Source organism: Zonotrichia leucophrys, chromosome 1 (genome assembly GCF_028769735.1).
Source record: "Zonotrichia leucophrys gambelii isolate GWCS_2022_RI chromosome 1, RI_Zleu_2.0, whole genome shotgun sequence".
NCBI lineage: Eukaryota > Metazoa > Chordata > Aves > Passeriformes > Passerellidae > Zonotrichia > Zonotrichia leucophrys.
In genome coordinates this window covers 96,165,274-96,180,258 of record NC_088169.1, presented here as the reverse complement: position 1 = coordinate 96,180,258, position 14,985 = coordinate 96,165,274, and the positions used below count along the sequence as shown (strand labels likewise).

The 14,985-nt window shown below is 41.3% G+C and overlaps 1 protein-coding gene across 7 annotated transcripts in view; it reads left to right on the top strand.

Annotated features, from left to right (window-relative positions):
- Window positions 1–7,967, top strand: part of EPHB6 (EPH receptor B6) — a 66,470-nt gene extending 58,503 nt beyond the window's left edge. For 4 of the 7 annotated variants that reach the window (XM_064724255.1, XM_064724235.1, XM_064724244.1 and 1 more), the window contains exons 10-17: window positions 1,397–1,452; window positions 1,568–1,687; window positions 2,089–2,336; window positions 3,240–3,455; window positions 4,487–4,636; window positions 4,782–4,975; window positions 6,199–6,372; window positions 7,413–7,967. In XM_064724255.1, coding sequence (XP_064580325.1) covers window positions 1,397–1,452; window positions 1,568–1,687; window positions 2,089–2,336; window positions 3,240–3,455; window positions 4,487–4,636; window positions 4,782–4,975; window positions 6,199–6,372; window positions 7,413–7,521 — 1,267 coding nt within the window. In that variant the 3' untranslated portion in view covers window positions 7,522–7,967. The remainder of the gene's footprint in view (window positions 1–1,396; window positions 1,453–1,567; window positions 1,688–2,088; window positions 2,337–3,239; window positions 3,456–4,486; window positions 4,637–4,781; window positions 4,976–6,198; window positions 6,373–7,412) is intronic. The other 3 variants (XM_064724282.1, XM_064724263.1, XM_064724271.1) reach the window with 3 other exon arrangements.
- The last annotated feature ends 7,018 nt before the right edge of the window (window positions 7,968–14,985 follow it).

Genomic DNA, 14,985 nt, shown 5'->3' with positions numbered 1-14,985 from the left:
TGAACATATGTAGAGTCAAATGCTATGACTTTAACTTGTTTTTGTAAATTGTTGGTACACATTTTTCAGGCAATATGCACTGTGAAACGTCTATTTTAGCTAATTGTTTTGTTGTCTTTTTATATGGAAAACAATTAATTTGTTAGATAATCTACAGAAAACATTATTGTAGACCTGACTTTCAGGTTCAACAACAGAATTAGAGCTCTTAGGTATAGGCTCCCAGCAAAGCTGATTTCTTTGCACAAGAGAAAAAATTTTGACGTTAAAACTGTCTGTGGATTTCAAAGCAGAATTTAAAGAGATAAGTCTGACAAGTAAGAATAATACAGTTAGCTGTTAGAATGTCAGAATTACTTATGTTCATAAAGAAAAGTAACATAATGTTTCATGATACTTTGCCTTCAAATGCTAATTGAATCAGCAGCTAAAAGGTCTCATGCTGAAACAGCAAAACATGAGTTGACACAAATCCATGCAGACAGCAGGGATACTGCAGGATACTGTAGGGTTTGATTTACAGTCTGGTCTAATTAATAGGATGGTTGGAAACTAGCATGAAACATACTTTTTTTTTTTTAATGAACACTGCTTGGAACAAAGGAAGTAGCTTGAAAATGGCAAATAGATTTAGTGCAAACAAAGAATAGAATGAAACTTCTAAAATAATTAGATTTTGTGGGAAATAAATGATTGAATCATACACATTCAGAAGGAGAATGAAATCTGATAAATGCCTGTGCTGAGAAGGATCTGTGCTTACTGGAAATTAGATGCATATATGCAATAAACCTTACAATAATAAAGACCATACCTGTTTTGACCTGCATATGCAAAAGTCACATCAAGGAACAGATTTCCATCTGTTTGGGTCTGTGTGGTTTGTTTGGGTACCATACTTATGAATAGAATGGCCAAAGTAAATGCTGTTAAACAAAGACAGGAGGAAAAATAATTGGGGGAGATCTATACATAGAGTAAATGGCTCTTAGAATGTTTTTGAAGAACTTAAAAGGCATCACAAAAGAAGGCATACATTATCATTGAGAAGAATAATTTGTTGTAATTAAATTAAATTTAAATGCAAATTTAGCCTGAAGAGCAATAAAACTTCCAAGGCAGTAAAGTTAAACTGTAATATTGTTTTTCAGGATAGTGTTGAAAGCCCTATCATTTGTCATTTCTAATGTGGGGGTGCAACAGTGGTGTAAAAGCCACCACATAGAAAACAAGCATGCGTTACAAACTGGTTACCAGGAGATGGGCAGGATCTCAACATCCATCTTCTACCCCTAATTTGAAGGATTCTCTGAGCCTTGCACTGAGAAGCCTACCCCAGCATCTGATGAGAGACTCTTGTGTGTGTTTTGACTTTCCTTTCCTTTGTGTCCTGCAGTAAAAGGCGAGAGACCCCATACACAGACCGCCTGCAGCAGTATATCGGTGCACGAGGTAAGTGTGTTTGAGCAACAGATGGCAAGGGCCTGTCTCTTTTTAGGACTCATTAATACCTGTGTGTCTCAGGGTTTGATCCTGGTGATGTTTTGGGCTCTTTCCCCCACTGCAGGACTTGGAGTGAAGTACTACATTGATCCTTCAACCTATGAAGATCCCAATGAAGCCATTCGAGAATTTGCCAAGGAGATTGATGTGTCCCTCATAAAGATTGAGGAGGTCATTGGATCAGGTAGTGTGAGAATCTGCAGAGTGTTTGAAGTGCCTTCTTGTTCACCTTGAGTCCTGGCACAGTACTGGCCTGAAGTGGACCCATGGATCCATGATACATCAAGCATCTCAGGATATCTAAACCTTCATTTTTACCAAAATTCATTTTAACCTACTAACTCTTAGATGCTGGCTCAAAGCCAAATTTAAAACACCCTTTGAAGACTCAAAACTCCTCATTTGAACACCAAAGATGTAGTAGTCTCCAACCTTCATCAAAAATTTTGACTTAATCTAAAGAGCCCCATAACCTCATTTGTATGCATTGCCCAAAGTCATCCACAGTAGAATGCTTTAGTACATCTGACTAAAATCCATTGCTGTGTTTCCTTACTTGAGGTGTGTTTCTTCCCTCCCTGACAGGAGAGTTTGGAGAGGTGTGCTTTGGGCGCCTGAAACACCCAGGGAAGCGTGAATACATGGTAGCTATTAAGACCTTGAAGTCAGGTTACACAGAGGAGCAGCGGCGGGAGTTCCTGAGCGAGGCCAGCATCATGGGGCAGTTTGAGCATCCCAATGTCATCCACCTGGAGGGGGTGGTCACCAAGAGCCGACCAGTCATGATTGTCACAGAGTTCATGGAGAATGGATCGCTGGATTCCTTCCTCAGGGTACCACAGAGTCTCCCACAACCACTAACCTCTTCATCCTGCTGTGTGCCAGTCTCAGACCTGATAATTTTGCCTGTCCTTCTTCTTCACTCCTGTCTCCCTAAGTCCTCAGTTGCCCTCTTCAGGTGCAATAGAAATTATAGCAAATAGCCACAGTAAGTGGTTTCAGGACAACATGGTGAAAATACTCCAAGGGCTCAACAACCATATAAAATTTCAGTATTTCAGACTTTTTCAGTAATTAATGTAAACAGTGCCAAATCTTTGTACACACCCTTTCAGTTGCTTATGTACATGTTCCAAATTTTTCCTTTGTAATAACATTTTTCAGAGTTTATTTCACAGAATATTTTCTAGTTTTAGCATTGTGATGAAGTAATGAAACTTGCAGTTATTTTTGGATTTCACGTTTTCTAGTAATGAAGCACAAATATGGACAATCTATGTAGTATAGCTGCTTCAGTTCTCCTTTTTATTGATTCATGTGCTCATTCAGGCAGAAATGCTTTGGCAGGTACAATTTGAATAGCACATTGAGTAGAGCTACGTAGAGGCCATTGTAAAGATCTTAGTACAAGCAGATTTGTCTGCACACATTCATTTAGCCATCTTAGTGAGGTTAGGTGTAGGATGCTAAAGGCTAAAGGGGGATGTGGCCCAAAGAGGAGGTTTGTCTTCAGGAAAAGTTCATTCACCAATGTCTGATTTTATTTGAGGTTCGTTGCTTTAAGCCCACCCTCCTTTGTTATGTGTTGTCCTTGAACCTGCAGATTTGGGCTGAAATTAAGATTGTGTGTTCTCTAATTTCATACATCCACATTGTTACCTTGCTCTTTGTTACTCTCCCCTGTTGGCTTGATGTTCTGTGGCCATGAGAGCCTGTGTTTGCCTCGTGCCTTGCAGCAGAAGGAAGGGCAGTTCAGTGTGCTGCAGCTGGTGGGAATGCTGCGGGGGATTGCAGCCGGCATGCGCTACCTGTCAGACATGAACTACGTGCATCGTGACCTGGCAGCACGAAACATCCTGGTCAACAGTAACCTGGTGTGCAAGGTGTCAGACTTTGGGTTGTCCCGCTTCCTGGAGGATGATGCTTCCAATCCCACCTACACGGGGGGTCTGGTGAGTCACTGCTGTGGTGGGAGTTGTATAGTGCTGACAGAATTTTTCCTGTGTTCCTCCTTGGTTTGGTGTACCCTCTTAATTCCGTCTTAAGACCATAGAGAAGCATGGAGTAGAGCCTTCTGTCTTGTGGGCTATTTGTTCTAAAGCGGTAAAAATGAAAAATAACTGAGTACCTGAGCCACTCTGCCATGTGAAGTCTCGGTGCTGTTCTTTGTGGCCTGATGGTGAATAGGTCAAACCTCACAGCCTGATGTAGCTATTATCTTCCCCATTTCATTAGCTTTTTATAGGAAGGATAAAGGACTGAAGGAGAGATTGCATTCCCATACTGCCACTCTTTGAAGAAAGAGTTGGGCTTTTTCCTACAGAAAAGATAAATGACCTAGGTGTATTTATGGGCTTACAACCAACCATCAAATGAGCTTATTGCCTATGAAGCTGTGACACCTGTCACACATACTACAAAAAGTGTGGGAGTATAGCAGGTGGATTGAAAAAGATGAAGAATTCAGTCATTGAAAAGTGGAACAATTTTTAGATCTGTGCATTTTGAAGAACCAGCACCTGAATGGTATTTAATCTTACAGGTCATACCTGCAGTTAGAGAGGTCAAGATGGAAAGGGAAATTAGTTAATGCTAGCTACTCAGTCTGTCTGTCCCTAAGTGCTGCAGTTTGACATTATTTAAATGGTTTTAGATTTCCAAATGATTGTGACTCAGGAGGATTCTGCTATATGCCACTTTCAAATGCTGCAAAGTAAAGCTGTGAAAGTATAAAATCATGGGATTTGTAGCATCATGGAGACACAATTCTCTCTTTTCATTTACACTTGTCAGCAAAACAAGGTGGAAACCCTGAACATAGTATGAATTAAAACCAGCAATGTTTCCAAGACCAAATCAATGGAACTGTCACTCCGTGCTCCAGGCTGTGTTGTGCTGCTAACATCTGATTGTTTCAGTGATGTTGTTTTCACAAACAGTCCTTATCTCGATACATTCTGGTTGCTTTCTGTCTGCTTGCCAGGGCTGCAAAATCCCCATCCGCTGGACTGCCCCTGAAGCCATCCAGTACCGCAAGTTCACCTCCTCCAGTGATGTCTGGAGCTATGGCATTGTCATGTGGGAGGTGATGTCCTACGGTGAGAGGCCTTACTGGGACATGTCCAATCAGGATGTAAGTTTTGGAAGTGGTGAGGATTTACTTCTGCCTCTTTGTCCTGTATCAGTTCAAGCAGAAGAAAGCCACACACACTGAATGATTGAAGCTCTTTTGTTTTTTATTTTCCCAGTTGTGATAAAGCTTTGTTCTTTTCCTGCAGGTAATTAATGCCATTGACCAGGACTATCGCTTGCCACCACCTCCAGACTGTCCAACTGTTTTGCACCTGCTGATGCTTGACTGCTGGCAGAAGGAGAGGGTCCAGAGACCCAAATTTGAGCAAATAGTCAGTGCCCTGGATAAAATGATTCGCAAGCCATCGGCCCTCAAAGCCATTGGCACTGGGACCAGCAGGTGAGATGGGGATTTAATGCAAAATAACAGGACTTGTCTCTCAGTAGGCATCATGAGGACAGGAAAGCTAGAAATCAGGCTATATCGTTTTTTCCTAACCCAGTCATTTGAGATTGGGAACAAACAGGAAGTGGAAAAAAAGAGAGGAAGCAGGTTGGAAGAACTGTATATCCTGATTCAGTTTATGGGGAGCTCTGAGTGCTGAATATGACAGGAGAAAAATCTCAATAGTTGCACTGAGATTGAGTGACTGAGGGATCATAGGGAATGAAGGGAGGGACACATCTGGGTGCAGCAGCACGAGATATTCTGTGATCACACCATATTATGTGAGCACAAGAGATGATGAAGAAAAAGAAGACTTTAGCCTATGGAGGGAAGGAAGTCTCTACGTGGGAATAATTAGAACTGCAGCTTACATCCCATATTTTCCCAACTGCATTTTGCAGTCTGATGGAACAAGAGGCAGGAGGTCAGCAAAGAAGAAGTCTCTGGAGGGATAAACGGTGCCAAGGTTAGTTGGCTGTTGGGCTGATGACAAAAGTACATCCTGCTGGCCTGGAAGGGTTTTCCCTGTGGTTATAAATCTTGTATCAGTGGAATGCACTCCACAGCTGGGGAAGGGGAAAAGTATCTAGTGATGCCCAGTTTACTAAAAGCAGCACCTAAAGAGTGTTAAAGCTCTGGGACATGTTCAGATGATGAGGAAAAGAGCAAATACCATATGTAAACAGTAATCTCTTCAGCCTTTTAGTGCAAGTCTTTTATCTGATGGGTGTTGGAGCTGAAATAACGCACTCGTTGTGTCATAGGTCACTATCTGACCAAAAGAGAACATTTAGGAGAGAGAGACCTAGTCACAAAGGTAAAAAGGTATATAAGGTCTCTTTCAGAAACCTCCTCACTGCAGTTCATTGCCCAGCTAATAGGTCTAGACCAAGAAAATGTGGAAGGATCTTGGGCAACAAGAAGAGAATGTGTCTGAGAAAATACAGGCAATGGGAAGGGAGAATCAATTTCTTGGGTTCGTTGATTGTTTTCAGGCAGAAAAAGGGACACTGGAAGTCTAAAAACAGCACATCAAGGTGGGACTTCAGGAACCAGGGCATGAAGAACAAATGTTATTGTTCTTCATTCTGTCCTCTTCGGAGGCTGCATTCTTTCCCTCTCATCATTCTTATTTTACTAGTGTGCTCAGCTGATGCTGATAACTTGGGTTTTAGAACCTGCCTCTTTTGCAGACCATCTCAGCCTCTCCTGAGCAACTGTCCTCCAGATTTCCCTTCCCTTAGCAATGCCCACGAGTGGTTGGATGCTATCAAGATGGGTCGCTACAAGGAGAATTTTGACCAGGCCGGTCTGGCTACATTTGATGTCATATCACGCATGACTCTCGAGTAAGTAACAGAGCAGAGAACAGCAGATACCAGACTCTAAGTTTTCCATGCAGAAAGTGAAAGCAGTCTGAGAAATTTGCTATATGGAAAATACATACACATGGAAAAGGAGAGGGAAGCCAAAGCAAAGTAGCTACTGTTGCTTGCATATTACTAGGGTCTCTGGACGACACCCATGCTGTGATACACTTGTAACCTGTATCTGTAAGTAGCAATTCTGATCCAATGTGCATCAGAAAATGTATTGTCAGTGTTGCAGAGAGCCTGTTTATATCAGAGTGTTCATGACAGCTAGCACTGATAATAACAACCACTTTTAAGCAGATGTGTAGAACCAGCCACACCATATACTGCGTTGAAGTGTTATGTAAAAAACAGGATCCAGGAAAACAAACATTCTTGGAATCACAGAATGGTTTGGGTTGGAAGGGACTTTTAAAGATCCTCTAGTCCAACACCCCTGCCATAAGCAGGGACACATTTAACTAGATGATGTTACTCACAGCACTGTCGAACCTTACCTTGAATGTTTACAGGGATGAGACATCCACAACTTCTCCTGGCAACCTGTTTCTGTGTCCCACCACCCTTCCTTATTTCCAGTCTAAACCTGCTCTCTTTCTTTCAAAGGTTTCAAACCTCTGCCCCTTGTCCTGTCACTACAGCACCTAGTAAGAAGTCATTCTCCATCTTTCTTGTAAGACCCCTTCATATATTGATTGAGAAAGTTCTTTCTGGAGCCTTCTCTTCTGACTGAACAAGTCCAGCTCTCTTTTTTTCTGTACGAGATCAGCCCTCTGATCCTTTTTTGTGGCCCAGTTTCACTGCTTCCTTTTGTACCTACCAAGTTCTGCCAACACCCCCTCCACCCACACACATTTGTCAAGCAAAAGCAGAAGCCTCGTCAGCTGTTTCTCAGACACAGATAGACACACGCACATACCCATCCACATTTATTTGCATCTACAGCAAAATGGACTGAGACTGTTCAGAACAAGCAGTTCATTTTAACAACTTCTGTGTCCTCTGTTCCTTTGCAGAGATATCCAGCGTATTGGAATCACCCTCGTTGGTCACCAGAAGAAGATTCTAAACAGCATCCAGCTCATGCGAGTTCATTTGAATCAACTTGAACCAGTTGAAGTGTGATGTTTACATCATCCTCATTCCACTAGTCTCAAACTCTGGAAAGGTCCTGGGGGAATTCAGAGCGATTTTCAATGTAAGGAAAAGATGTCAGTATGCTACTTGAAGACTTAATGCACCCAGAGAGTGCACACCACGTGTCCTGTTCCATGAACAAAAACGAAGCCTTGCTGTGATTTGAAAGAAGAACTGAATGACTGGTGACAATTACATGTGGCTGATGTCATACATTGGGAATGGGTTTGGGGAGGGAAGGTTGTAATAACACGGGGTGGAGATGGAAAAATGGCTTGGACAGATCACAAGCACCTGTTGCCTATTGTCTGCCAACAAAAGGTATCTGACAACATTACAAAGTCATCCGCAGGCTTTATTGATGGCTGAGAGCCCAGCAAAGCTGCAAAGGCATAATAAAGGCAACAAAAAATTAGCTTTTTTTTCCAGAAGAATGCCATTGTGGTGTGAAAGATTATTCCTCAGATGGAGATGAGCATCAGGCTATCACATGGTGTGCCAGCTCAGTTCGGAACTGAAGTTCCAGCTAGTGCACAGCATGTGGTAAGCAAAAACAGATGTCACCTGGTACTCAGGTTCAGAGTAAAGAATCTAAATTCAATGCTATTTCGTCTGCAGTTCTTGGGTCTGCTCCATGATGGGAATTGCTAATCTTTTGTGCTGACGTGAGGAACAGTCCCATCTCTATTTATGGGACTGCAAGAGAATAAACAATGGTACCTAGAATCCATCCTGCAAGACCTGCAAGTGAAGGGGGAAACAAACAGGTTCTGGTTCTCACAAGCCCATTCTTGTGAGGAAAGGCATAACCTGTGATACATGGAAATCCTGAGTACCCAGATCTTGGGTTTTACTTTCTTCTGAACCCCATACAATGAAAAGCAGAATGACAAAAATCTGAAACTCTTTGCTGCTGAAAAATACTTCCTCTTTTTCTCACCCTAGCCATTAGACACAGTTTGATTTTTCTTTTTAAGAAAATTCAGACATGCAGTAGTCAGCTTCAAAAAGACAGTTGGAATGAGTGAGGTGAAACACTTTCCAAGATTTTGTCAAGAGTGATCAGGGAATAGTACCAGTCCCATAAGTCACTTCAGTCCTTAAAAAAGGGCTAACAGTGTTCTTGGATTCAACAATGTTGATCCCAAGGCACATCAGAGTGACCAGAATGGCATAGTTTATGTATCCCTTCAGGCAGACTATTACCTGTTTATGGGAAACTCGGCTTCAAGAAGGAGCAGAGCTTTGGGGCTGTATCTGTCTATCTATCCCCATGAAGTTGAACTTGAGAGGAAAACTCGTAAACTACTCACTTGTCTACCTCATCAACACATAGGAAGGGAAATGGAAATGGCCCAGGTAAACAAGACCCCAGTTATGATACCCTCTGTGTGTCTAGAGAGGAAACAACCCTAACTGTTGTGATCTGTGCTCATCTGAGAACTAGACATGAACCTCATGTATTTCTCTAGCTGTCAAGTATATCACAACTTCTTCTCATACTACTCCTGTATGGATTTAAAGATTCCCCCAGTCAACCTAACAACTGAAGACCAAGAAGTCACATTTAAAAGTGATTGAAAAGTCCAATAATATGATGGGAGGTGCTCCAGAATAGTTGCACTGGAATAGCCAGTGCAGTTCAGACTCTTTGCTGCAGCATTAGAGTAACGTTATTTTAAATTTTTTAGCTGAAGAGAGAGAACAGCAGCGCATTTTCAAGATATAAAAAAGTCAATACAAAAACAATAAAAAGAAACATGAATAAAACATTCATGACAGTACAAAGACAGTGTGAAGATTTAAAAAAAAAAAAACCCAAATCACATCCGTCTAGAGTCCAACCCAGAAAATCTCAGTCTGTGCTTTTTAAGGGGTTTCTGGAAACTTGTAATACTCACACATCCAGTCACATGTATGCTGACTGACTGTCAGCTCCACCCACGGCATCTGAGACAGAACAAGTGTTGTCCTCTTCAGAAAGCATATTGAGCACAAGATGTTGAGGGGAATCTGTGGTCTCTAGCACCTTCCATATATATTCATCAGAGGACAACAGTGCATGTATGCATCTTCATATATGAGTGTATTCTAGAAGTTTGTGTGCCATTTGGGGAAACTAGGCAGCCTTTCTTTTCCATGCCTTGAGTGGTCAGGATTACTGGAGAGATTAGCAATCTAGATAGAATTCTATGGCCTCGTTTCAGCCTAGTAGAAACTTATATGCAGAAAGACATTTTCTTGCTCTCTTCATGTGATAGGAAATTAAATGGGAGCCTTGCCTAAATTCTGTTGTGTTAACAATGAGACTTGGAACTGCACAAGGAGCAGGCTTGGCATCACATTTGAGTGCAAATGGATAACTATTTTCTGTAAGAAGTGTCTCCATTCTCTTTATTCCCAGTGTGTTCCCAGTTTTCAGGCAGTTATTCTCTTACACAGTTTGGGATGCAAAGGTTCTCAAGTTGCAATGCAACTTGTGTCATTTGCCATCATGTCACTCTTTAACTGTGCAAACATGGAGGAAGGGCAGTCGGGGCAAAAGCATTAGAAGTACCCTGATCTTACTTTTCTTAATCATCTGAAACCAGAAATTCTATATTCTGTTTCCACAGTCATTTGGGATGTCCTGCAATCCTAACAGGTAGGCATGGAAATGAGGAGGGAAAGCAGTGGGCTCATCTAGGCACCTAGTATCTGCCCTTCACCAGAAGAGTGAGAAACAGTGCTGAAAATGTCTCGCAGAGTTTTGCCAAGGAAGCAGTGGGAGAAGTTACTGCCCACCTTCACTCCATAAGATTTCTACAACAGGCAGTGTACAAGAATAATGAATAAACTAAATGCATAGGGTTCAGTGGACAGACCTTCTTAAGAGTGTTAGGCATTTGTAAGAAAGCTCAGAAGAGTCATGCCCATAGCTAGAAAGAATATATTTCAAAGATGAATGTCTTTTGTGCTTGAACACCAACTTTTCACTGTCTGGAAACAGGAAGAAACTTCACCTTAAGGCAAGCTGTTTTGTAATTATTCTTGATGAGGTTCCTTGAACCTGTCTTTTTGGTGTCTGTTGCTGGACAGCCTCCCAGACAGATAATTGGATCTGCACCAGGGTGTCAGTTAATGTTCTGTGCTGCCAGAGAGCACGTCGGGCAAGCAAGTTCCCACCTATGCTGCTTTGGCAGCCAAGTGAAATTCTCAGCCAGGAGCTACATGCCTGTGCACTCCTGCCTCACTAAGCCATGGCATGTTTCTGCCAGAAGCAGGCCCTGCTCACCAGAGTGTTCAAAGACAAACACGTAAGCTAAGATTTTTTCTTCCATGCCTGAAATGATTTTAAGGAAAGGCTCAATGACAGTGTAACTTAGGCAGTGATAGTGTAACTTAGGCAGTGATTTCTGTGCTTTGTGCCCAAGTAGCTTCAATGCATGTGCAGGTGAAATGGCTGAAGTCCCTGGTTTCTTGTTTGCTTGTTTGGTTTTTTTTTAATTGAAGGGTGTAATCTTAGTCCATGCTTCAACAACACTGTACTAGGGCTAATTGAGAGAGCACAAGTTGCTCCGTGGAGAGAAATGCTGAAAGAGTCTGTCTGTTTAGCACAAACATATTCAGCACCTAGGGCTGTGTAGAAAGAGAGAAGCTGCTGTAGCTAGTCCCAGACAATTCACATGTTATGAAGCAGAATGAAACCTGTGGGTGTGGTGGGAAACAATGAACACCACCAAGGAACTTGGCTTTACTAAACAAACAAGGGTAGAACTGTCCCTGCCCCTGGATCTTCCTTGGTCATGATTCCAGCCAACACGTCGACCTGAGGGCAATTCCAAGTGAAGGTAACCAGCTTGAATCCATCCTGCTTTTGGCACATTTTCTCATCAGCTGGCTACACGATTCTTCTTAATGAAGAATTCATGTCTTCTGTGTGCAGTTCATGCCTTCTACACCTAGAGATGCAGCTAGGCAGTAGATTTAGGTTCAGGACAAAAGCGATAAATTATCTTCCTGAAACCAGGTAATGCTAGAGGGGCAATGCAATCAGCTGATCACATGTGATGTGCATTAGCAACTATTCATGAGTACCAGGCATCTGGAAGATTGCAGATCACACATAAATTCGAATCTTTGGATATCATTAAAAGACAGCATGGAAGAGCAAACCTCATTGCTCTACCTAAAAGCTAGTCTAATCCTTCACTCTTTATATGGAAAAAATGGCACCTCTCTCAGAATTTACATTTTGTTGTGGCATTCAAGGTCATCGTGTTCTTTGTGTAAAGCTGTTCCATTTCAGTGTTGTTGAAAGAGCTGCACTGAGCTGATGAAAAGCCACTGTGTCTTCCAGATCTTGTGGAGCTGTAACTAGGACCTCATCAAAGAGGAATCACTCCCCCTGGTGTGCTTAAATGCAGAGCTTAAGTGTCCCAGTGTGCTGTAGCACAGAACTGCCCTCAAAAAGCCTGGAACTCAGTCATTTCATTTCCCTTTCTTGGGTGATGAGAAAACTCTCTTCCTGAAATACTCTCAGCTGAAACATGCGGATTCATGAAAACATTCTGAGATTTCCTTCTGGTTTCTTCCATGACCTCTTTTCCTCAAACAAACAGGGTAACGTGGTCTTTTACTCAAGTGCTGCAAGAGCAAGTCACAAATATGAATGCAATGGGTTAACATCTGTGCCCCAAATCATAAGAGTTTGTCCTGTTACTTATGTGTCTTATACAAGACCAAGTGTGCTTAGCTGACAGTGCTAAAGCTGTTTGCTTCTGAAAACTTATTCCTTTAAATTCAGGCCATGCTAAGTAAGGTTGGATTTTTTTCCAGTTTATAGTGACACTAGAAACTACACAGGCTGCTGGCTACAACTGGAATTTGAGTTACATCTCATCGCATTTTGGACACTTTTAGCCAAACCTACTACTGCCTATGCATTTGAACAGCTGGAGCAGATTGATCATTTATAAGCAATTCTGTTGCTGAGATCAGACTCTTACCTTCTTTGAACCCTACTAACTCTTCAATTGAACAGGACATTAAAAATAAAAAAATCAGAGTTATTCAGAGAAGTCATCTAGTTGGACAGATATGAATGACAAGGCACTAGCTCAAATAAGCTATTTAAAAATAGATCTATTCATGTTGTTCTGTTAGAAGAGACAGTAATTATAATGTGCCTTACTGTCTCTGCTATTAAGGTAGAAGAAGGAACATTGATCTTTACCCTTCAGTACAGTACACTTCATCTCTTGACCCCCTGTTAAGTTTAACTTACATTTGACTGAAGAATTTTTGCTAGAAAGGCATCTAATCTTGGTTAATTCAGGAATAATGATTCTAAAAGATACCTTGGACTGTTTTATCCTGTGGCTGTGATAATTTTTAATTGCCATTTCCCTGGCACTTTTTGTTTACTAGCCAATTTGGATAAAGAGCTCTTTGTAATCTGATACTTCTGCCTTTTCCACCCTCCTTGGGTCACATACTCACTTCTTTATATTCTTAAAAAAGGAAATATTTACATGTCTCTTTCCCTGTCACACATCTTGTTTGGTCCTCCCATCCTTGTTATGGTTCTCTTCTTCATCTCATCTTCTGCCTCCCTTTCTAAGAAGAGAATATCAAGAAGAGGTAGAACCAGTCTCACTAATACTCTACATGGACAGGAAACCAGCCTCTCACACTGACTGCTCGCTGCTTGTTCACTCACAGATCACAGTAAGCCTTTCGCAACTGAGTTCTTTGACTCAATCAGGGCACTCTGATCCTATGTTTATTTTTAGGAAACCCATTCTATGTAGATAGAAAGTGCACCCTTTTTTTTCTCAGCTGTCAAGCACTACCCTTAGAGAAGAGTTTTCAAAAAAATGGATCTTTTAAAATGCTAAGCAGTTTTTAATCAGTATTTCAATCTAACAGACCATAAAGTGATCCATAAGTCAAGCCTGGACTACCTAAGATTAATTGTATGGGAACTTTGCAATCCAAATCTCAAAGTAAGTATTTGCAAGAACTGCCTGAATTAAGGAAATATATCAGTGTCTGCCACTTCCTCCGTAGACTCAGTTTTCTCTTGCTTGTTTATCACCTCATCAGAAAATCCAGCATCTAACTGTTCCTGGCTTGTAAGTCCTTCTTAAATACAGTAAGGAATGAGCCTGTGACTCCAGTTTGGTGAAACTCCAAGGGCAGAGGAGTTCCAAATCCTGGGCCGTATTGTTACAGCATTTTTTAATTACAATCAGGAATTTACAAACACAAAATGTCTAAAAATTAAAATGATCCAGACCTTTTGAATCCCTAATGGCCCTATCAAAGATAGGCTTTACCGCCTCACCTGCCAGATGTTGGTTCATGACTGCTGGTTTGTATCCTGTCACTTTTTTCCATTTCTGCTTTGAGAGAATACCTATCAGATAGGTCTCCTACAACGTACAGCCAGGGCAAAGCTAGATGAGATAATCTCTAAGTAACATATATGTGATCTTATGGGTAAGCATTACAACAGTATCTTAGGATCTAAAATAACTCAGTCAAGAAATTCCTAAACTCCATCCACTCTGAAACCGAAATAGATTTGCTGGAGCAACTATGGATCACAGGCTCAGGCATTCAGGTGTTGAAATCTTTTAGTGGATCTGGATGGCCATTCTGTAAAATTCTCCTGTCATTTGTTATGAAACTGACTGTGCTGTTGGGTTGCACAAGGCTGTGATGTGTGTGTTTCATCATAGCAGCCCAATGGTTGTCCATACATCACTTGGGATCTGTGATGACATTCACAGAGGAATGGAGCAGGTGAATTACCAAGTCTTTTAAGCTGATGATAGATATAAAAAATAACCTGCATCCCTTCCAGTCCTCTCTTCAAATTGATCCATCGTAGTCAAGATCCCACAATGCTGAACTACTCTTAAGTTCTTAAGCAACCATATCCATGATGTCCTAGTCATCAATCTCCCCTGCTTTTTCATTTTTTGGCATACCAAGTCAGGTCAAGGATCCATTCCTGGATCTTCTCTGTCTTGTTTAATCATCTGCTTTGATGGTGGCATAGGTAAAAAAGAAGTATAGATTTATCCCTAGTCCATTAATGTAAACTAGAGAACTAATTTCATTTTCTTCAAGTTTGTAGTGTACCAGTGCCTAAGACTGAATATTTTTCACCATGAGGTTGAAAAATACCATTCAAATGATCCAGAGGGAGAGCTCTGTGTCAACAAATGTCTCCATTTACACACCACCACTTCATTGAAATTCCCTCAACAACATTCCAGAATTATTTGCTGAAGGCAAAAAGAGTAAAGGAATCTAGAGGGGGTTGGCTGAAAGAGAGAGAAAATTATTTTGACAAGAATTAAGTCATAGCAGAGAGTAAAGACAGAGCAAATGAAAGATTTATGTTCTTCAGAGGAGAAGATGAAGGGAATAAGAACTTATGGACTGGAAAAATATGTAAGA